Source organism: Coregonus clupeaformis, unplaced genomic scaffold (genome assembly GCF_020615455.1).
Source record: "Coregonus clupeaformis isolate EN_2021a unplaced genomic scaffold, ASM2061545v1 scaf0182, whole genome shotgun sequence".
NCBI lineage: Eukaryota > Metazoa > Chordata > Actinopteri > Salmoniformes > Salmonidae > Coregonus > Coregonus clupeaformis.
This window is the reverse complement of record NW_025533637.1, coordinates 151,910-174,993: the sequence shown is the minus strand read 5'-3', so window position 1 is coordinate 174,993 and position 23,084 is coordinate 151,910. Positions and strand designations below refer to the sequence as shown.

The following is a 23,084-nucleotide window of genomic DNA, read 5'->3' as shown; positions in this document are numbered from 1 at the left end:
AGGCTGGAATGGGCTACAAGACCATCGCCAAGCAGCTTGGTGAGAAGTTGACAACAGTTGGTGCGATTATTCGCAAATGGAAGAAACACAAAATAACTGTCAATCTCCCTCGGCCTGGGGCTCCATGCAAGATCTCACCTCGTGGAGTTGCAATGATCATGGGAACGGTGAGGAATCAGCCCAGAACTACACGGGAGGATCTTGTCAATGATCTCAAGGCAGCTGGGACCATTGTCACCAAGAAAACAATTGGTAACACACTAGGCCGTGAAGGACTGAAATCCTGCAGCACCCGCAAGGTCCCCCTGCTCAAGAAAGCACACATACAGGGCCGTCTGAAGTTTGCCAATGAACATCTGAATGATTCAGAGGAGAAGTGGGTGAAAGTGTTGTGGTCAGATGAGACCAAAATCGAGCTCTTTGGCATCAACTCAACTCGCCGTGTTTGGAGGAGGAGGAATGCTGCCTATGACCCCAAGAACACCATCCCCACCGTCAAACATGGAGGTGGAAACATTATGCTTTGGGGGTGTTTTTCTGCTAAGGGGACAGGACAACTTCACCGCATCAAAGGGATGATGGACGGGGCCATGTACAGTCAAATCTTGGGTGAGAACCTCCTTCCCTCAGCCAGGGCATTGAAAATGGGTCGTGAATGGGTATTCCAGCATGACAATGACCCAAAACACACGGCCAAGGCAACAAAGGAGTGGCTCAAGAAGAAGCACATGAAGGTCCTGGAGTGGCCTAGCCAGTCTCCAGACCTTAATCCCACAGACAATCTGTGGAGGGAGCTGAAGGTTCGAGTTACCAAACGTCAGCCTCGAAACCTTAATGACTTGGAGAAGATCTGCAAAGAGGAGTGGAACAAAATCCCTCCTGAGATGTGTGCAAACCTGGTGGCCAACTACAAGAAACGTCTGACCTCTGTGATTGCCAACAAGTGTTTTGCCACCAAGTACTAAGTCATATTTTGCAGAGGGGTCAAATACTTATTTCCCTCATTAAAATGCAAATCAATTTATAACATTTTTGACATGCGTTTTTCTGGATTTTTTCGTTGTTATTCTGTCTCTCGCTGTTCAGATAAACCTACCATTAAAATTATAGACTGATCATTTCTTTGTCAATGGGCAAACATACAAAATCAGCAGGGGATCAAATACTTTTTCCCCTCACTGTACATCCTCCCCGATGGACCTCCGTTCAGTTCGGGCTCCTGCCGCAGTGCTGCTCTGACCAGCCTATCAATTCCCCACGAAACTGGGGCAGCAATCAGGGCGTTGGGGACAATGGGGTCGTCCCTCTCCACCAGGTCCACGGGGTCGAACTGCCGGGAGAGCGCGTCAGGCTTGGTGTTCTTCGACCCAGGACGGTATGAGATGGTGAACCAAAACCTGGTGAAAAACAGGGCCCACCTGGCCTGGCGCGAGTTGAGCCTCTTGGCCCCCTGAATGCAGGCTACGTTTTTGTGGTCAGTCCATACGACGAATGGATGGGCGGCCCCCTCTAGCCAATGCCTCCACTCCCCCAGGGCGAGCTTGACCGCTAGCAGCTCACGGTTCCCCACATCATAATTCCGCTCCCCTGGGGACATCCGACGTGAGAAAAACGCACAGGGGTGAGTCTTACCGTCCGTGAGGAACCGCTGGGACAGGATTGTTCCCACCGCAACATCTGAAGCATCCACCTCCACAATGAACGGCTGGGATGGATCAGGATGCCCTAGGACCGATGTAAAGCACCGCTTAAGCGCATCAAATGCGTTCCCCGCTTCCGGGGTCCAGGCGAAGCAGCGTAAGCTCGTCTGGGTGAGGGCTGTCAGGGGAGCGGCAAGGGAGCTAAAATGTCGACTAAATCGCCTATAACATTAGCGAACCCTAAAAACCGTTGTAGTTGCTTGAGGGATGAGGGCTGGGGCCAATCCAGTACCGCGCTAACCTTTGCTGGGTCCATCCGTAGGTCCCCCTGGGTGACGATGAACCCCAGGAAGGATACTGTCTCTGTGTGGAACACACTTCTCCACCTTGACGTAGAGCTGGTGACGGAGAACGCATTTAAGGACCTGCCGAATGTGCTGCTGGTGTTCACTCATGTCCTTCGAAAATATTAGGATGTCATCCAAATACACGAAGACGCTGTAGTCGAGGAGGTCCCGGAGCACGTCATTGACCAATGCCTGGAACACCGCAGGAGCGTTGGCTAGACCAAAAGGCATGACTTGGTACTCAAAATGCCCACAGGGTGTGTTAAAAGCCATCTTCCACTCGTCCCCCTCCCGAATCCTCACCAGGCTGTAGGCATTACGTAAGTCCAGCTTGGTGAAGAACCGTGCTCCCTGCAACGACTCGAATGCTGTCGTCATCAGGGGGAGTTGGGTAGCGGTTCTTAGCCGTGATGTCGTTGAGTGCCCGGTAATCAATGCAAGGCCGCTGCACACCATCCTTTTTCCGCACGAAGAAGAAGCCCGCGCCCGCTGGTGAGGTAGAGGGACGGATGTGACCCTCGATGAGTGCCTCGTTGATATACTCCCTCATGGCCAGCGTCTCCTGCCGGGAAAAGGAAAACAATCGCCCTTGTGTGGGCATGGCGCCCGGCAGGTGATCGATAGCGCAGTCGTATGGCCTGTGAGGAGGTAGGCCCTTGGCACGCCTCTTACTAAACACCTCCCCCAGATCCCAATACTCCCGGGGAATGCCTGCCAGGTCTGGGCCGGTGACGGAGTCTGTAGCCGCCGTCCTCCCGGTGGCAACCGCCTCTAGGGCGGTATGCGGTTCGGAGTGCAGAACCTGGCGAAGAGGTGAGGACTGGTAGGTGGTCTGGGACAGTGGTTTGGGCTGATGAGTGGTCGGTGGAGACCGGAACAGGACGGGGGCAGAGCCTCCCTCTAGGATGAGCCACCCCGTGGACCAGTCTATCCGGGGTTTGTGGGCGACCAGCCAGGGGTGCCCGAGGACGAGGGGACACTCTGGAGAGTCCACAATGAAAAACTGGAAATCCTCCCATAGCCCACGCACGGGAACAGTGTGCCAGTTGATGAAGCCCGACCCCAACGGCCGTCCAGGCCCATGACCGGAACCGGCTCGGAAAGGGAGAGTAGCGGAACGCTCCACACTTGGGCCAGCCCCGCATCAAATCAGGTTTTCCGCGGCCCCAGAATCCACCAGTGCATGCGCTCGACGCGCAGCGCGGGCCCACTGAACCCTGACGGGGAGAAATGTCCGGGAGTCTCTGGAGTTGGGGTTTCGGTTCCGGCCCTCCCGTTTACCGGCTTCTCCGGGCATGAGTCGCAGTGGTGACCTGCCTGGCCGCAGTACAGGCAACGTCCCTGGCGCAGACGCCTCTGCCTCTCCATCCTGGACCAGCGCGCTGACCCCAGCTGCATAGCCTCCTCCTGAGGCGTCTCCTCCCTGAATCGGCGTAAAGCCTCTGGGTTGATAGTGGGACGCGGAGGCGCACCTTGCGTCATCCCTCTCTCATGCGCCCTCTCACGACGCTGATTGTCTAACCGCACCGAGAGTTCGACGAGGCCGTACAGTCGCTCTTTTTATTTTTTATTTTTTATGGGGGGTGGGGGACGAAGGATTACTTTACACTATTCCAGGTATTCCTTAAAGAGGACACTCATTTTCATACATGATTACATTGTGCACATTCATTTATACAGTAATTATTATTCAACTGGGATTTGAACTCACAACCTCTTGGTTCACGACATTCCGTTCTTCCCGCTACAGCACCATGTCTGTGTCAGTGACTGGTTTCCACTGCATTGCTACATTCTACACTTCAAAGTAAATCTCAGCTCTGTTAAAAGCACAATATATATATATATATATATATATATACACTACTGACAACTAATCGCCTGTAGAGCTCATAACCTGTATCACTAGACACCTCATAGGGACTAGTGAGCTACAGACAGGAATCAGCAATGAATTCCAGTAATGAGGCACCAATTGGGGAGGGGCACCCCCTTGTGGACAGTGACCGAACTTGTCACTCTCACCCTGGGGAGATTGATGTACCCCTTGAACCCTGTGAACACTGTGGAACGCGGTGGAACGCAGTGTAACAGAGGGGGCAGCATTAAACATGGACAAGCTTCCAACATACTTTGTGCATACGTGAGACTGTATAGCCTGCATGAAGCCCGGCCCCTTTATGGTCACAGGGGGCTCTGGCTATGACTGGCATAGTACCCCGTTTGCTAAACGTGGGGGCACTGGTCACTCAGACCCTGGGGGTTACCCTAGCCAAGTGCTCTGGAGGCTGTGCCTGTGCCAATGTGCCTCGCCCTGGGGGTCACCCTAGCCAAGTGCTCTGGAGGCTGTGCCTGTGCCAATGTGTCTCGCCCTGGGGGTTACCCTAGCCAAGTGCTCTGGTGGCTGCTTCTTCATCGGCGGTGCACCCCGTTTCCTTCACTCCCTCCAACTCCAGGAACTGAAAATAGGAAAAGGGTTGCCATGACGCCAGGGGAAGTTAAGCATGCTAGCCGACGTTAGCCAGGAGGCTTTTTAGCATAAGCTGGGCTAGCCTCTTTGACCGCAGCACGGTCCGTTTAGAATAACCAAGCGACATAATGCTACGTATTCTAAACAAGAGAGCTTACCCAGCAACTCCACCCTGGGAGACAATTTACACATAGAGACAAAGACAATTTACACATAGAGACAAATTACACATAGAGACAAACTGCACAGAGACAAACTACACATAGACAAACTACACAGAGAGACAAATTACACATAGAGACAAACTACACAGAGACAAACTACACATAGAGACAAACTACACATAGAGACAAACTACACAGAGAGACAAACTATACATATAGACAAACTACACATAGAGACAAACTACACAGAGAGACAAACTACACAGAGAGACAAACTACACATAGACAAACTACACAGAGAGACAAACTACACATAGAGACAAACTACACAGAGAGACAAATTACACATAGAGACAAACTACACATAGAGACAAACTACACATAGAGACAAACTACACATAGAGACAAACTACACAGAGAGACAAATTACACATAGAGACAAACTACACAGAGAGACAAATTACACATATAGACAAACTACACATAGAGACAAACTACACAGAGACAAATTACACACAGACAAACTGCACATAGATACAAACTACACAGAGAGACAAACCACACAGAGACAAACTACACATAGAGACAAACTACACATAGAGACAAACTACACATAGTATATTGTACTGAAGTTGACTGACAAAGGGAATCTCCACATAGTACATTGTACTGAAGTTGACTGACTGTCGATACTACAACCTTGTGAAAGTGACAAACTGACACCTTTTCAGTTTTGTCAAAACCTTTCATTTGACGGCCTGCACATGCTCAGTTCGGCGCGACACGATGACATGTTTCTTGAATGTAAGAGCAAAATGTAGATTTCCGTCTAAATAGACATATCCAAAAGTAATTACTTTTCTTGAGATGCCCATAAACAATAACTAGTAATGCTGTTTTTGAAAGGTCTGGAAGTCAACTTTCTGGTAAAAATAGTAAAACACTGCTGAGGTGCACTCACTTTGTCCCCTTACCCCTATACATATCTACCTCCATCACTCCAGTATCCCTGTCCCCTTACCCCTATACATATCTACCTCCATCACTCCAGTATCCCTGTCCCCTTACCCCTATACATATCTACCTCCTTCACTCCAGTATCCCTGTCCCCTTACCCCTATACATATCTACCTCCATCACTCCAGTATCCCTGTCCCCTTACCCCTATACATATCTACCTCCATCACTCCAGTATCCCTGTCCCCTTACCCCTATACATATCTACCTCCATCACTCCAGTATCCCTGTCCCCTTACCCCTATACATATCTACCTCCATCACTCCAGTATCCCTGTCCCCTTACCCCTATACATATCTACCTCCATCACTCCAGTATCCCTGTCCCCTTACCCCTATACATATCTACCTCCATCACTCCAGTATCCCTGTCCCCTTACCCCTATACATATCTACCTCCATCACTCCAGTATTCCTGTCCCCTTACCCCTATACATATCTACCTCCATCACTCCAGTATCCCTGTCCCCTTACCCCTATACATATCTACCTCCATCACTCCAGTATCCCTGTCCCCTTACCCCTATACATATCTACCTCCATCACTCCAGTATCCCTGTCCCCTTACCCCTATACAGGGGGGGGAAAGTATTTAGTCAGCCACCAATGGTCCAAGTTCTCCCACTTAAAAAGATGAGAGAGGCCTGTAATTTTCATCATAGGTACACGTCAACTATGACAGACAAATTGAGAGAAAAAAAATCCAGAAAATCACATTGTAGGATTTTTAATGAATTTATTTGCAAATTATGGTGGAAAATAAGTATTTGGTCACCTACAAACAAGCAAGATTTCTGTCTCTCACAGACCTGTAACTTCTTCTTTAAGAGGCTCCTCTGTCCTCCACTCGTTACCTGTATTAATGGCACCTCTTTGAACTTGTTATCAGTATAAAAGACACCTGTCCACAACCTCAAACAGTCACACTCCAAACTCCACTATGGCCAAGACCAAAGAGCTGTCAAAGGACACCAGAAACAAAATTGTAGACCTGCACCAGGCTGGGAAGACTGAATCTGCAATAGGTAAGCAGCTTGGTTTGAAGAAATCAACTGTGGGAGCAATTATTAGGAAATGGAAGACATACAAGACCACTGATAATCTCCCTCAATCTGAAGATCTCACCCCGTGGGGTCAAAATGATCACAAGAACGGTGAGCAAAAATCCCAGAACCACACGGGGGGACCTAGTGAATGACCTGCAGAGAGCTGGGACCAAAGTAACAAAGCCTACCATCAGTAACACACTACGCCGCCAGGGACTCAAATCCTGCAGTGCCAGACGTGTCCCCCTGCTTAAGCCAGTACATGTCCAGGCCCGTCTGAAGTTTGCTAGAGTGCATTTGGATGATCCAGAAGAGGATTGGGAGAATGTCATATGGTCAGATGAAACCAAAATAGAACTTTTTGGTAAAAACTCAACTCGTCGTGTTTGGAGGACAAAGAATGCTGAGTTGCATCCAAAGAACACCATACCTACTGTGAAACATGGGGGTGGAAACATCATGTTTTGGGGCTGTTTTTCTGCAAAGGGACCAGGACAACTGATCCATGTAAAGGAAAGAATGAATGGGGCCATGTATCGTGAGATTTTGAGTGAAAACCTCCTTCCATCAGCAAGGGCATTGAAGATGAAACGTGGCTGGGTCTTTCAGCATGACAATGATCCCAAACACACCGCCCGGGCAACGAAGGAGTGGCTTCGTAAGAAGCATTTCAAGGTCCTGGAGTGGCCTAGCCAGTCTCCAGATCTCAACCCCATAGAGAATCTTTGGAGGGAGTTGAAAGTCCGTGTTGCCCAGCGACAGCCCCAAAACATCACTGCTCTAGAGGAGATCTGCATGGAGGAATGGGCCAAAATACCAGCAACAGTGTGTGAAAACCTTGTGAAGACTTACAGAAAACGTTTGACCTGTGTCATTGCCAACAAAGGGTATATAACAAAGTATTGAGAAACTTTTGTTATTGACCAAATACTTATTTTCCACCATAATTTGCAAATAAATTCATTAAAAATCCTACAACGTGATCTCATTTTGTCTGTCATAGTTGACGTGTACCTATGATGACAATTACAGGCCTCTCATCTTTTTAAGTGGGAGAACTTGCACAATTGGTGGCTGACTAAATACTTTTTTTCCCCACTGTACATATCTACCTCCATCACTACAGTATCCCTGTCACCTGACCCCTATACATATATACCTCCATCACTCCAGATTCATTGACTACAGCTCAGCGTTCAACACCATAGTGCCCTCAAAGCTCATCACTAAGCTAAGGACCCTGGGACTAAACACCTCCCTCTACAACTGGATCCTGGATTTCCTGACGGGCCGCCCCCAGGTGGTAAGGGTAGGTAACAACACATCTGCCATGCTGATCCTCAACACGGGGGCCCCTCAGGGGTGCGTGCTCAGTCCCCTCCTGTACTCCCTGTTCACCCATGACTGCATTGCCAGGCACGACTCCAACACCATCATTAAGTTTGCCGACGACACAACAGTGGTAGGCCTGATCACCGACAACGATGAGACAGCCTATAGGGAGGAGGTCAGAGATCTGGCCGTGTGGTGCCAGGACAACAACCTCTCCCTCAACGTGATCAAGACAAAGGAGATGATTGTGGCCTACAGGAAAAAAAGAGGACCGAGCACGCCCCCGTTCTCATCGAAGGGGCTGTAGTGGAGCAGGTTGAGAGCTACAAGTTCCTTGGTGTCCACATCACCAACAGACTATCATGGTCCAAGCACACCAAGACAGTCGTGAAGAGGGCACGACAAAACCTATTCCCCCTCAGGAGACTGAAAAGATTTGGCCTGGGTCCTCAGATCGTCAAAAGGTTCTACAGCTGCACCATCGAGTGCATCCTGACTGGTTGCATCACCGCCTGGTATGACAACTGCTCAGCCTTCGACCGCAAGGCACTACAGAGGGTAGCGCGAACGGCCCAGTACATCACTGGGGCCAAGCTTCCTGCCATCCAGGACCTCTATACCAGGCAGTGTCAGAGGAAGGCCCTAATAATTGTCAAAGACTCCAGCCACCCTAGTCATAGACTGTTCTCTCTGCTACGTCAAGCGGTACCGGAGCACCAAGTCTAGGTCCAATTTATTTTACTGCTGCTCTTTAATTATTTGCTATTTTTTACTTATCTATTTTTTACTTAAGACCTTTATTTTTTTAATTTTTTTAACTGCATTGTTGGTTAAGGGCTTGTAAGTAAGCATTGTATTCGGCGCATGTGGCAAATACATTTTGATTTGATTTGATATCTTTGGTTTGGTATAGTCTCCGGAGTGGCGCAGTGGTCTAAGGGACTGCATCCCAGTGCTAGCTGTGCCACTAGAGATCCTGGTCCGAATCCAGGCTCTGTCGTAGCCGGCCTTGACCGGGAGACTCATGGGCGGCGCACAATTGGCCCAGCGTCGTCCAGGGTAGGGGAGGGAATGGCCGGGAGGGATGTAGCTCGGTAGAGCAGGGCGTTTGCAACGCCAGGGTTCGATTCCCACGGGGGGCCAGTATGAAAAAATATATATATATATAAAATAAATAATGTATGCACTCACGATCTGTAAGTCGCTCTGGATAAGAGCGTCTGCTAAATGACTAAAATGTAAATGTAAAAATGTACAGTTGATTTTATCATACGCGCCTGCCTGTCGCAGGCAAGTTGCAGGACTTAGAACGCAGTTGATCATTTTCCAAGTCCTGGCAAGGAAAAATCAGAGCGCTCTTTTTATAAAAGTTGCTGGCCACAAACAAATATACACAATTTTTTCACTCAAATTAAAACCAACCCGTCACTATGTAAAACTACCTGTGAGGTGATGATTCGTTTAAATTGTCAAAAAAGTGCTGCATTTCCCTTTTTTGTATTGGCCATTTCCATAAACATTGTGGCACAAGGAGATGAATTAATAAATGGCTACTACAGATTCTCATCTATGGACATGTATATTTAGTACACCCAAGTTCGTTGTTGTTTGTCTTTTAGAAGAGCGCAAACGGATAATGTCTCCGCGGTTATTGTACCAGCTCCATTGATTTCTATACAATTCCAATGTGAGTGATTCAATTGTGCATGCTATTGATTACAGTAGAAAAGCTGATCAGTTCCAGTGTAGAGTGTCCGCTTGGTAAATACTGGTGCAGTTTATAAGGTAATAATTCAGTAAAATATCATCTGAACACAAGTGTGACACATGTATGTGCAGCTGTCACCACTTCCTCCGTAGCTGCCTCCTCTCCTTGTTCAGGCTTCGGCGTTCGTCTTCACCGGCCTTCTAGCCACTGCCGCTCCTCATCTCATCATTCCATTTGTTTTGTCTTGTTTTTTACACACACCTGGTTCATATCCCCTCACCAGTCCCTGTATAAGTTTTCCCTCTGGTTCATATCCCCTCACCAGTCCCTGTATAAGTTTTCCCCCTGGTTCATATCCCCTCACCAGTCCCTGTATAAGTTTTCCCCCTGGTTCATATCCCCTCACCAGTCCCTGTATAAGTGTTCCCCCTGGTTCATATCCCCTCACCAGTCCCTGTATAAGTGTTCCCCCTGGTTCATATCCCCTCACCAGTCCCTGTATAAGTTTTCCCTCTGCCCCGCATGTCTTTGTGTGTGATTGTTTCCATGTCGATAGCTCGGTGGAGCATTGTGTACTTCATCGTCAGGATATTCACCCGTGTGTTTTGTTTTCCCCAGTGCGCCGTTAAGTCGCACTTTAGTTGTTTTACACATTACTGTGAACCGCTGTTTTGGCCAAATAAACCATTATTCTGTGATTTCCACCCCCGGCGCCTGACTCCGTCCAAATCACCCGCTACAGCAGTAATGTTTATGTTTGGTCCGCACCTGGACTACTGTTCAGTCGTGTGGTCAGGTGCCACAAAGAGGGACTTGGGACAATTGCAGTTGGCTCAGAACATGGCAGCACGGCTGCTCCTTGGATGTACACAGAGAGCTAACATTAATAATATGCATGTCAGTCTCTCCTGGCTCAGAGTGGAGGAGAGATTGACTTCATCACTACTTGTATTTGTGAGAGGTATTGACATGTTGAATGCACCGAGCTGTCTGTTTAAACTACTAGCACACAGCTCGGACACCCATGCATACCCCACAAGACATGCCACCAGAGGTCTCTTCACAGTCCCCAAGTCCAGAACAGACTATGGGAGGCGCACAGTACTACATAGAGCCATGACTACATGGAACTCTATTCCACATCAAGTAACTCATGCCAGCAGTAAAATTTGATTTAAAAACAGATAAAAATACACCTTATGGAACAGCAGGGACTGTGAAGCAACACAAACATAGACACAGACACATGCATACACACACATGATAACTGTAAGGGATCGGGGGTTGGCTGGGTCTAGACAGAGTCTGACACTTCCCCGATCTACAGAGAGGGGGAGTCATCAGACTCGATCTGGTTCACCTGAGTTCTGAGCACACCTGTCCGTAATTAGGGTAGGATATAAGGTGTGCTCAGAAGTTCAGTCGGTGCGAGGTATTGTTCCTTTGTGACTTGCTAAGCGTTTTGTTCCGAGAGAGAGAGAGAGTTTGCTGTTTTTGATTACCCGTGTATCCGACCTGTGCCTTGTTGTTTGACTCCCCGTATTGCTTAATCCTCTGCTTGTCTACCCCAGTGATTACCGTTCTCTGATCCTGTGCCTGTGCCCTCGACTACGACTAAGCCCGCTCCCTTGGTACCTCTGCCTGTCTATGCCTGGCCCGGTTTTGACCACAGCCCGCCCGACCACGATTAAGCTATTCCCTTGTCTGTACTCTAATAAAGCATCGCTATTCTGCGATTGGATCTTACCACTCTGTCCGAGTATTCATTACAATAACATACGCACCATACACACAAGTACACATGGATGTTGTGTTGTAGATATGTGGTAGTAGAGTAGAGGCCTGAGGGCACACACTAAATATGTTGTGAAATCAGTTATGAATGTATAACTGCCTTAATTTTGCTGGACCCCAGGAAGAGTAGCTGCTGCCTTGGCAGCAGCTAATGGGGATCCATAATAAATACAAATACAAATCACAACTTATTTCAGCATATTGATTATGAATTTGGACATTTAAAGCCAATTCACTCCAGCCATTATTATGAGCCGTCCTCCCCTCACCAGCTTCCTGTTTTAGTGACAGTACAATATTGACACCATTTCATACACTACCGGTCAAAAGTTTTAGAACACCTACTTTATTTTTGGAAATAAAGAAAAGCCTTGAATGAGTAGGTGTGTCCAAACGTTTGACCAGTAGTGTATAACTGGTAACATAGACGTCCTCTGAGCGATGCAGAGACCAACTACAGACGTGTTACAACTTCAGCTATAAGCACAAAGTCATTTTGTACGTCTGTGACCAGAAAGTGGTCTTGTTTCAATTCCACTAATTAATGTGTGTATCCTATACTGAACTATGCTGCTGGAATCTGGGGTTTTAACGAATCCAAAACAGCACACTCTATTCAGAATAGAGCCACACCATGCTTTCTGGGGGTGCATAAGGTTGCCCAAAGCCTTGCTATTGAAGGAAACATGGGTTGGAGCCCTGGGAAATAAGACAGAGGGGTGAAGTGATTAGGTTATGGAACCGTGTTATCAATATTCCAGAGCACAGAATAACAAAAAAGGTTTTCAACTGGGATAAAACACACTAAGCTACAAAGAAAGATTGTCAACTGACATATGGCTAAAACCAAAACTCAGAACTTACAACCAGATCAAAAACAGCTACGATCCAGAACCTTGTCACCTCTCACCTAACCAGAAACCAAAAGGTCCCTGTGTGCCCAGTTGAGAACCAGGATACTGGCAATTTAAGGGGCGGCGCACTATTGGCCCAGCGTCGTCCGGGTTTGGCCGGTGTAGGCCGTCATTGTAAATAAGAATTTGTTCTTAACTGACTTGCCTAGTTAAATAAAGGTAAAATCAAATACAATAAAAAAGTAGGTAGGTTCAACGCCATAGATGAAAAAGAGATGAAGAGTGACTATGTACTGTCTTTGATTTAGGGGAGGTGGAGAATTAACTGCACTTTTTATTTTATTGTACTATTTTTATTAAAAAATGTTCACCTTTATTTAACCAGGAAGCCAGTTGAGAACAAGTTCTCATTTACAACTGCGACCTGGCCAAGATAAAGCAAAGCAGTGCGATAAAAACAACAACACAGTTACATATGGGGTAAAACAAAACATACAGTCAATAACACAATAGAAAATCTATATACAGTGTGTGCAAATGTAATAAGTTATTGTCACGTTCGTTGAATACAGGATTGGACCAAGGTGCAGCGTGGAATGCATACATGTTCATTCACTAAATTAACTACCACTAATTCCTTCTCCCTTTGGGCCTCCTGCAGCGCCTCCTTCTGAAGGGAGATCTCCTGCTCCCACTTCTCTAACAGCCCCCGTAATGTGGTGGCCTCCTCTCTCATACTGCTGATCCGCAGGTCTTGGAGGACCTCTACCTTAGCGGCCTCCTCCTCTACAGTCAGGCCTTTCACGGCCTCCTGCTGCTTCGTCGACCACCCCGTGTGCCCACCCCAAAACATTTATTGGGGCTGTCTCTCGGGCTTCATTCATCGTCGGCACCGTTGACGTCGCCCTTGATCCGGACTCCAGCCCTCCTCCATTACCTCACCGTAACGGACGGCTTCCTCCTCGGTAATTTTCCCCCAACCGAGGAGGACATCTACCAATGTTGCTTCCCGCTGTGTCCAGGGTGTTTGCTCCTCCTGGCCACGCTGCTTGGTCCGTTGCTGGTGGGATCTTCTGTCACGTTCGTTGAGTACAGGATTGGACCAAGGTGCAGCGTGGAATGCATACATGTTTATTCACTAAGTTAACACACGACAAAACAACAAAAGCAACGTAACGTGAAGCTCACAATGGCTACACACAAACAAGCCAAACAAGAGTCAAGATCCCACAACATAGGTAGGCAAAATGGCTACCTAAGTATGATCCCCAATCAGAGACAACGAATGACAGCTGCCTCTGATTGGGAACCACACCCGGCCAACATAGATCTATAATAACATAGAATGTACACATAGATATACACATTACATAGATACTCACACCCTGACCAAACCAACTAGCGAACTCTATGTCAGGGCGTGACAGTTATCTTCATCTTAAATTATGTAATAACGTTCCTTCAACATTTCTTCCTTCCTCCTCCATTCCTCACCCTCTCCTTGTTTAGCATTATCTAGTCCAAATATATGGAATGATTCCACTATTTGTTTCCATTTGCATCACTTTCAATGAGGGACATTTATTTTGAAGGTGAACCGAAAATTCCACTGTTGTGGCTAATCATTATTGTGCGCCACATAGTTAGGGCCAGGCGGGTCCCAGGGCTCAACAGGAGGATGGACACAACATCCAACGTTCAGATAGAAATGTATTATTTAGAACAAACATGCCTCTGATTCTAAATGCCCTGTGTACACTAGCACACGGCTTCAGCCGCCCAGAGTGGCTCGCTTGTGGGCGTGCTGGCAGCATTTGGCAGCATATAGCAGCACGTTCGACTGTGCGTCAAGAATTCAGCATAGCAAGTTTGTATGAAGGTCTGGTTATTCACAGGTAAATAGTAATATGCTCTAAACCGATCTGGTAACAACCAAACTTTGCTGCCCTGTTTCCAATCGTCCACATGGCTGGGAGAACCTATTCAAGTAAGTAAATACATTTAGAAAATACGAGTTCCGTCTTGATGTCCTCCCGTAAGCCTCTCCTGAAGGCCGTGTGCAGAGCAGGCTCATTCCAGCCGGAAGACGCCGCCACCGTGCGAAAGCTCAGAGCGTACTCGGATGCGGGCCCCTCTCTCTGCTGTAGCTGGAGGAGACGCTCACCCCCGTCCTTTCCCTCCGTGGGATGATCAAACACCGCCCTGAACCGAGCGAGGAAGGTGGGGTAGGGAAGCGCCGCAGCCTCCTCTCCTTCCCAGACTGACGTGGCCCAATCCAGCGCCTTTCCTTTAAGAAGCGAAATCACCAGCGCTATCCTGGCTTGGTCAGATGGATATGCCCCAGGCTGACGCACCAGATAAAGGGAAACCTGTAGCAGAAAGCCGCTATATTTAGTAGTTTTACCGTCATAGCGCTCCGGTAGGGCGAGGGTTCCCGCAGGAGTGTGTGATAGCACGGGAACAGATGGATTGGGTGCACTCGCCGCTCCCTGAGGTGGAACCGGAGCGCTGCTCAGTTTATGCAGCGTTTGGAGCACTTCCTGCATGGCGGCGTTCAGCTGGGCAAGCTGCTGCTGATGCTGGTCCAGGCACTGGGAAACTCCTGCTGCATCCATTTTCGTTTGGTGTGTGATTCTGTGACGAGTACTGAGTATACGAAGAGGCAGGACGCAGACGCAGGAATTAACAAGGTCAAGGTTTACTAAACAATGACAATGAGAAATAACAAAGATAGAGTAAACGACACGAAGCTAAACAATCACACACAACATCATCCAGAACAGTCCAGGGCTAAATAGGGGTGGTGATGAGATGATGAGGTGCAGGTGCGCTGGAGGTGATTAGGGTGCGTTGGGTTTCCATTCCGGTGTTGCCGAGGTGGTGCTCTCAGACCGGTGGCTCAGTAGACCGGCGAATCAGAGCGCCGGAGGAGATGTGACAGTGACCCAACGCTGGAGACTTTCTTCAGCAAAGATGGCTGACAAAAATACTAGGATGGAAGCAGGTGTAAGTAATTATAACGGCATAACGAATCATGCAAAAAATGTACGGTTGAGAGGAATATGTTAGTTAATGTAGAGACAATTGATTATGTATATTGTTTTGTCATAAAGTTAAATTACGAAAATCTCTATTTAGCAAGCTTGCTGACTAGCTAACATTAGCCAGCTAGCTAGTTAGTTTATTGGCGTTTTGACATGAGTATGAAATTGTAATTCGTGTTGTTTAATGTTTAAGGGACTCCTGAGAAAACCAGCAAACCAGGCTGTCATCTTGTGAAACAGTGAATGTAAAGAATCTAGCTACCTAAAGCATTTACTGCAAATTGAATGTACAATTTTGAAAGCTTGCCTTGCTGAAATGTGCCATGTGTAGTATCTGAACTTCTATAGCTTTGGCTGAGGTTTTCATATTGGGGGTTAGATGAACTTTACTCTGCTTTGCTGAAACATCTGGAAAGTGTTACTATAGGGGCCCCCTAAAACAGAGGAGATTCGGCTATGTGGAGGCCAGGGACTGGTCTATTCAAATCACGCCACCTTATGTTACATAAAGCATAGGATATATATACCATGTTTTAACAAAAGAATGGGAGAGTGATCATATTTGGGATTGGTTTCGTTGCTCTCCAGATTCTGCAGAGTCTGTAAATTGATGCTGAAATCTTTGATATAATAAACCTTTATAATCAAAGTACAGTGTCAGCGGATTCCTTATCAACACAGCATCGCAGCATCGTTGTTCGGACACCACACATGCAATGCAGCTGAAGTAACGTAGCTAGCTAACTCTTTTCTTGCTTATTGTGTAGTGGAGGATAAAAATACCTGTATTCATATGGATGTGTATCTAGCAATGTAGCCGATCATGGACCCTTAAACCTTTGGTATGAATATTACATCAGAATAGTGGTTTTAATTGCTTCCACCAGTTAAGCGCAGCAGTCTAAGGCACTGCATCTCAGTGCTTGAGGCGTCACTACAGACCCCAGTTCGATTCCAGGCTGTTTCACAACCGGACGTGATTGGGAGTCCCATAGGGCGGCGCACAATTGGCCCAGCGTCGTCCGGGTTTGGCCGGTGTAGGCCGTCATTGTAAATAAGAATTTGTTCTTAACTGGAGACAAAATAAAAATTAATCCCCAAGAAATTGCAGAAAATGACTGTTACACTCATGACTGTTACATGGCAATATTATAACGCTAGCTATGAACCTCAGCTTTCATAGCCGGTTGTATTGACTTCAAGACACTCTGAATGACATCAATGAAGCCTATGGATTGAGTAGAATAAAATATCACTTTATTGTGCCAAGGATGGAAGTCGTATCTACATGTAGTTATTACCAAGCATGAGATCCCCACATTGTAGCCTGTACATTGAATATATTCACTGATCATGTACTCTACCTTGGCAAATAAAGGTGCTGTTCAGGTATGAATGTCTGTGAGACATTTTTTTCAGTCATATCCAATACCAGGAGTATCAAACTCCAGTCTTTGAATGATGCTGTGTCTCCATGTATGTAATACAATTATACACGTCAACAGTGTTTACCAATCCTGGTCCTGGGACATCAATGGTACACTTTGTAACTCTGCAACAGACTAGAACACATGATTTAACTAGTTACAGGCTGATTTCTAATTCATATATACAGAACCAGATTATTATTATTTTTGAACAGTACACTACACTTTCTATGCATCCTGTAAAGACTCTAAAACAGCTTCTTCTCACCATCTCATTTCATTCATCTGCCCTGATCTGAGGACACAGAACAGGTGCAGTAGACACGTAATTTCAACCAGTAGAGAATGTGAAAAGCTTTATTGAAAGAAGTTCATTATCCAAGTGTTATAAATACACATGCATTATAAATATTATATTATATGTGGTCAGTAATTGTGGTTAGTAGCTGTGTGGTCAGTAGTTGTGTGGTTTTGGTCAGTAATTGTGCGGTTGTGGTCAGTAATTGTGTGGTTGTGGTCAGTAATTGTGTGGTTGTGGTCAGTAATTGTGTGGTTGTGGTCAGTAATTGTGTGGTTGTGGTCAGTAATTGTTGTCAGTAATTGTGGTCAGTAGCTGTGATCAGTAGTTGTGATCAGTAGCTGTGTGGTTGTGGTCAGTAATTGTGTGGTTGTGGTCAGTAATTGTTGTCAGTAATTGTGGTCAGTAGCTGTGTGGTTGTGGTCAGCAGCTGTGTAATTGTGATCAGTAATTGTGATCAGTAGCTGTGTGGTTGTGGTCAGTAATTGTTGTCAGTAATTGTGATCAGTAGCTGTGTGGTTGTAGTCAGTAATTGTTGTCAGTAATTGTGGTCAGTAGCTGTGTGGTTGTGGTCAGCAGCTGTGTAATTGTGATCAGTAATTGTGATCAGTAGCTGTGTGGTTGTGGTCAGTAATTGTTGTCAGTAATTGTGATCAGTAGCTGTGTGGTTGTGATCAGTAATTGTGATCAGTAGCTGTGTGGTTGTGGTCAGTAATTGTAGTCAGTAGCTGTGTGGTTGTGGTCAGTAATTGTGATCAGTAGCTGTGTGGTTGTGGTCAGTAATTGTAGTCAGTAGCTGTGTGGTTGTGGTCAGTAATTGTGATCAGTAGCTGTGTGGTTGTGGTCAGTAATTGTAGTCAGTAGCTGTGTGGTTGTGGTCAGTAATTGTAGTCAGTAGCTGTGTGGTTGTGGTCAGTAATTGTAGTCAGTAGCTGTGTGGTTGTGGTCAGTAATTGTTGTCAGTAATTGTGATCAGTAGCTGTGTGGTTGTGATCAGTAATTGTGATCAGTAGCTGTGTGGTTGTGGTCAGTAATTGTAGTCAGTAGCTGTGTGGTTGTGGTCAGTAATTGTAGTCAGTAGCTGTGTGGTTGTGGTCAGTAATTGTAGTCAGTAGCTGTGTGGTTGTGGTCAGTAGTTGTGTGGTTGTGGTCAGTAATTGTTGTCAGTAATTGTAGTCAGTAGTTGTGTGGTTGTGGTCAGTAATTGTTGTCAGTAATTGTGATCAGTAGCTGTGTGGTTGTAGTCAGTAATTGTTGCCAGTAATTGTGATCAGTAGCTGTGTGGTTGTGGTCAGTAATTGTAGTCAGTAGCTGTGTGGTTGTGGTCAGTAATTGTGATCAGTAGCTGTGTGGTTGTGATCAGTAATTGTGATCAGTAGCTGTGTGGTTGTGGTCAGTAATTGTAGTCAGTAGCTGTGTGGTTGTTGTCAGTAATTGTGATCAGTAGCTGTGTGGTTGTGGTCAGTAATTGTAGTCAGTAGCTGTGTGGTTGTGGTCAGTAATTGTGACCAGTAGCTGTGTGGTTGTGGTCAGTAATTGTAGTCAGTAGCTGTGTGGTTGTGGTCAGTAATTGTAGTCAGTAGCTGTGTGGTTGTGGTCAGTAATTGTAGTCAGTAGCTGTGTGGTTGTGGTCAGTAATTGTTGTCAGTAATTGTGATCAGTAGCTGTGTGGTTGTGATCAGTAGCTGTGTGGTTGTGGTCAGTAATTGTAGTCAGTAGCTGTGTGGTTGTGGTCAGTAATTGTAGTCGGTACCTGTGTGGTTGTGGTCAGTAATTGTAGTCAGTAGCTGTGTGGTTGTGGTCAGTAGTTGTGTGGTTGTGGTCAGTAATTGTTGTCAGTAATTGTGATCAGTAGCTGTGTGGTTGTGGTCAGTAATTGTGATCAGTAGCTGTGTGGTTGTGGTCAGTAATTGTAGTCAGTAGTTGTGTGGTTGTGGTCAGTAATTGTTGTCAGTAATTGTGATCAGTAGCTGTGTGGTTGTAGTCAGTAATTGTTGCCAGTAATTGTGATCAGTAACTGTGTGGTTGTAGTCAGTAGTTGTGTGGTTGTGGTCAGTAGCTGTGTGGTTGTGGTCAGTAATTGTTGTCAGTAGTTGTGTGGTTGTGGTCAGTAATTGTTGTCAGTAATTGTGATCAGTAGCTGTGTGGTTGTAGTCAGTAATTGTTGTCAGTAATTGTGATCAGTAACTGTGTGGTTGTGGTCAGTAATTGTGTGGTTGTGGTCAGTAATTGTTGTCAGTAATTGTGGTCAGTAGCTGTGTGGTTGTGGTCAGCAGCTGTGTAATTGTGATCAGTAATTGTGATCAGTAGCTGTGTGGTTGTGGTCAGTAATTGTTGTCAGTAATTGTGATCAGTAGCTGTGTGGTTGTGATCAGTAATTGTGATCAGTAGCTGTGTGGTTGTGGTCAGTAATTGTAGTCAGTAGCTGTGTGGTTGTGGTCAGTAGTTGTGTGGTTGTGGTCAGTAATTGTTGTCAGTAATTGTGATCAGTAGCTGTGTGGTTGTGGTCAGTAATTGTTGTCAGTAATTGTGATCAGTAGCTGTGTGGTTGTGGTCAGTAGCTGTGTGGTTGTGGTCAGTAATTGTAGTCAGTAGTTGTGTGGTTGTGGTCAGTAGCTGTGTGGTTGTGGTCAGTAATTGTAGTCAGTAGCTGTGTGGTTGTGGTCAGTAATTGTAGTCAGTAGTTGTGTGGTTGTTGTCAGTAGTTGTGTGGTTGTGGTCAGTAATTGTTGTCAGTAATTGTGATCAGTAGCTGTGTGGTTGTAGTCAGTAATTGTTGCCAGTAATTGTGATCAGTAACTGTGTGGTTGTAGTCAGTAGCTGTGTGGTTGTGGTCAGTAATTGTTGTCAGTAATTGTTGTCAGTAGTTGTGTGGTTGTGGTCAGTAATTGTGATCAGTAGCTGTGTGGTTGTGGTCAGTAATTGTTGTCAGTAATTGTGATCAGTAGCTGTGTGGTTGTAGTCAGTAATTGTTGCCAGTAATTGTGATCAGTAACTGTGTGGTTGTAGTCAGTAATTGTTGCCAGTAATTGTGATCAGTAGCTGTGTGGTTGTGGTCAGTAATTGTTGTCAGTAGTTGTGTGGTTGTGGTCAGTAATTGTTGTCAGTAATTGTAGTCAGTAGCTGTGTGGTTGTGGTCAGTAATTGTTGTCAGTAGTTGTGTGGTTGTGGTCAGTAATTGTGATCAGTAGCTGTGTGGTTGTAGTCAGTAATTGTTGCCAGTAATTGTGATCAGTAGCTGTGTGGTTGTGGTCAGTAATTGTTGTCAGTAGTTGTGTGGTTGTGGTCAGTAATTGTTGTCAGTAATTGTAGTCAGTAGCTGTGTGGTTGTGGTCAGTAATTGTTGTCAGTAGTTGTGTGGTTGTGGTCAGTAATTGTTGTCAGTAATTGTGATCAGTAGCTGTGTGGTTGTGGTCAGTAATTGTTGTCAGTAGTTGTGTGGTTGTGGTCAGTAATTGTTGTCAGTAATTGTGATCAGTAACTGTGTGGTTGTAGTCAGTAATTGTTGTCAGTAGTTGTGTGGTTGTGGTCAGTAATTGTTGCCAGTAATTGTGATCAGTAGCTGTGTGGTTGTGGTCAGTAATTGTAGTCAGTAGCTGTGTGGTTGTGGTCAGTAGTTGTGTGGTTCAGTAGTTGTGTGGTTCAGTAGTTGTGTGGTCAGTAACTGTGTGGTTGTAGTCAGTAATTGTTGTCAGTAGCTGTGTGGTTGTGGTCAGTAGTTGTGTGGTTCAGTAGTTGTGTGGTCAATATTTGTGTGTTTTTGCTCATCAAAAGGCAACGTAAGGAAGGTTTCATCAGCGTATCACCACTTTGCAATGAGCTACAGGCAGTATGCATTTAGGGTTAGGGTTAGGGTTAGCATTTAGAAAATATATACTGCATCACTTTGCAATGAGCTACAGGCAGTATGCATTTAGGGTTAGGGTTAGGGTTAGCATTTAGAAAATATATACTGCACCACTTTGCAATGAGCTACAGGCAGTATGCATTTAGGGTTAGGGTTAGGGTTAGGGTTAGGGTATGCATTTAGAAAATATATACTTCATCACTTTGCAATGAGCTACAGGCAGTATGCATTTAGAAAATATATACTGCATCACTTTGCAATGAGCTACAGGCAGTATGCATTTAGAAAATATATACTGCATCACTTTGCAATGAGCTACAGGCAGTATGCATTTAGAAAATATATACTGCATCACTTTGCAATGAGCTACAGGCAGTATGCATTTAGGGTTAGGGTTAGGGTATGCATTTAGAAAATATATACTTCACCACTTTGCAATGAGCTACAGGCAGTATGCATTTAGGGTTAGGGTTAGGGTTAGGGTTAGGGTATGCATTTAGAAAATATATACTTCATCGTTTGAAACCTGAACATTTTAATCCATATTATGAGGCATGTCTTACCTTGCTTCAAAGTAGCCTATTAGATCTCCTCTCTTTCTACATTTCTAACTGATATTTTCATCCATTCAACACCAGCCTGCTGACATGTTAATGCACACATTCATACCGGTTACACATCACTCAGCCAGGCCTCAGACCCCTAGACATAATTATCATTCATACAGGTTACACATCACTCAGCCAGGCCTCAGACCCCTAGACATAATTATCATTCATACAGGTTACACATCACTCAGCCAGGCCTCAGACCCCTAGACATAATTATCATTCTAATAATTATACTAATAACAATATGCACCATATAATAATAATAATGTATTCACTCACTAACTGTAAGTCGCTCTGGATAAGAGCGTCTGCTAAATTACTAAAATGTAAATATATACTTTACAAAAGTATTTGGACACCCGTTGAAATTAGTGGATTTGGCTATTTCAGCCACACCTGTTGCTGACAGGTATATACAATTGAGCACACCGCCATGCAATCTCCATAGACAAACATTAGCAGTAGAATGGCCTTACTGAAGAGCTCAGTGAGTTTCAACGTGGCACCGTCATAGGATGCCACCTTTCCTTCAAGTCAGTTTGTCCAATTTCTGCCCTGCTAGAGCTGCCTCGGTCAACTGTAAGTGCTGCTATTGTGAAGTGGAAACATCTAGGAGCAGCAACGGCTCAGCCGCAAAGTGGTAGGCCACACAAGCTCACAGCACGGGGCCGCCGAGTGCTGAAGCACATAGCGCATAGCATAAAATCTTCTGTCCTCGGATGCAACACTCACTACCGAGTTCCAAACACCCTCTGGAAGCAACATCAGCACAATAACTGTTTGTCGGGAGATTCATGAAATGGGTTTCCATGGCCGAGCAGCCACACACAAGCCTAAGATCACCATGCGCAATGCCAAGCGTCGGCTGGAGTGGTGTAAAGCTCACCGCCATTGGACTCTGGAGCAGTGGAAACGCGTTCTCTGGAGTGATGAATCACGCTTCAGGATCTGGCAGTCCGATGGACAAATCTGGGTTTGGCGGATGCCAGGAGAATTCTACCTGCCCGAATGCATAGTGCCAACTGTAAAGTTTGGTGGAGGAGGAATAATGGTGTGGGGCTGTTTTTCATGGTCCTGGCTAGTGAAGGGAAAACTTAACGCTACAGTACACAATGACGTTCTAGACGATTCTGTGCTTCCAACTTTGTGAAAACAGTTTGGGGAAGGACCTTTCCTGTTTCAGCTTGACAATGCCATGTGCACAAAGCGAGGTCCATACAGAAATGGTTTGTCAAGATCAGTGTGGAAGAACTTGACCGGCCTGCACAGAGCCCTGACCTCAAGCCCATCAAAGACATATGGGATGAACTAGAACGCCGACTGCGAGCCAGGCCTAATCACCCAACATCAGTGCCAGACCTCACTAATGCTCTTGTGGCTGAATGGAAGCAAGTCCCCGCAGCAATGTTCCAACATCTAGTGGAAAGCCTTCCCAGAAGAGTGGAGGCTGTTATAGCAGCAAAGGGGGGACCAACTCCATATTAA

The 23,084-nt window shown here is 46.0% G+C and overlaps 1 protein-coding gene across 1 annotated transcript in view; it reads right to left on the bottom strand.

Moving 5' to 3' along the window:
• Nucleotides 1-23,084, bottom strand: part of LOC123484003 (E3 SUMO-protein ligase ZBED1-like) — a 39,295-nt gene that overhangs the window by 3,248 nt on the left and 12,963 nt on the right. The window contains exons 4-10 of the mRNA XM_045214018.1: nucleotides 5,181-5,194; nucleotides 4,967-4,979; nucleotides 4,718-4,728; nucleotides 4,616-4,629; nucleotides 4,013-4,050; nucleotides 2,441-2,549; nucleotides 1,633-1,818 (exon numbers count right to left, since the gene is read on the bottom strand). Coding sequence (XP_045069953.1) covers nucleotides 1,633-1,818; nucleotides 2,441-2,549; nucleotides 4,013-4,050; nucleotides 4,616-4,629; nucleotides 4,718-4,728; nucleotides 4,967-4,979; nucleotides 5,181-5,194 — 385 coding nt within the window. The remainder of the gene's footprint in view (nucleotides 1-1,632; nucleotides 1,819-2,440; nucleotides 2,550-4,012; nucleotides 4,051-4,615; nucleotides 4,630-4,717; nucleotides 4,729-4,966; nucleotides 4,980-5,180; nucleotides 5,195-23,084) is intronic.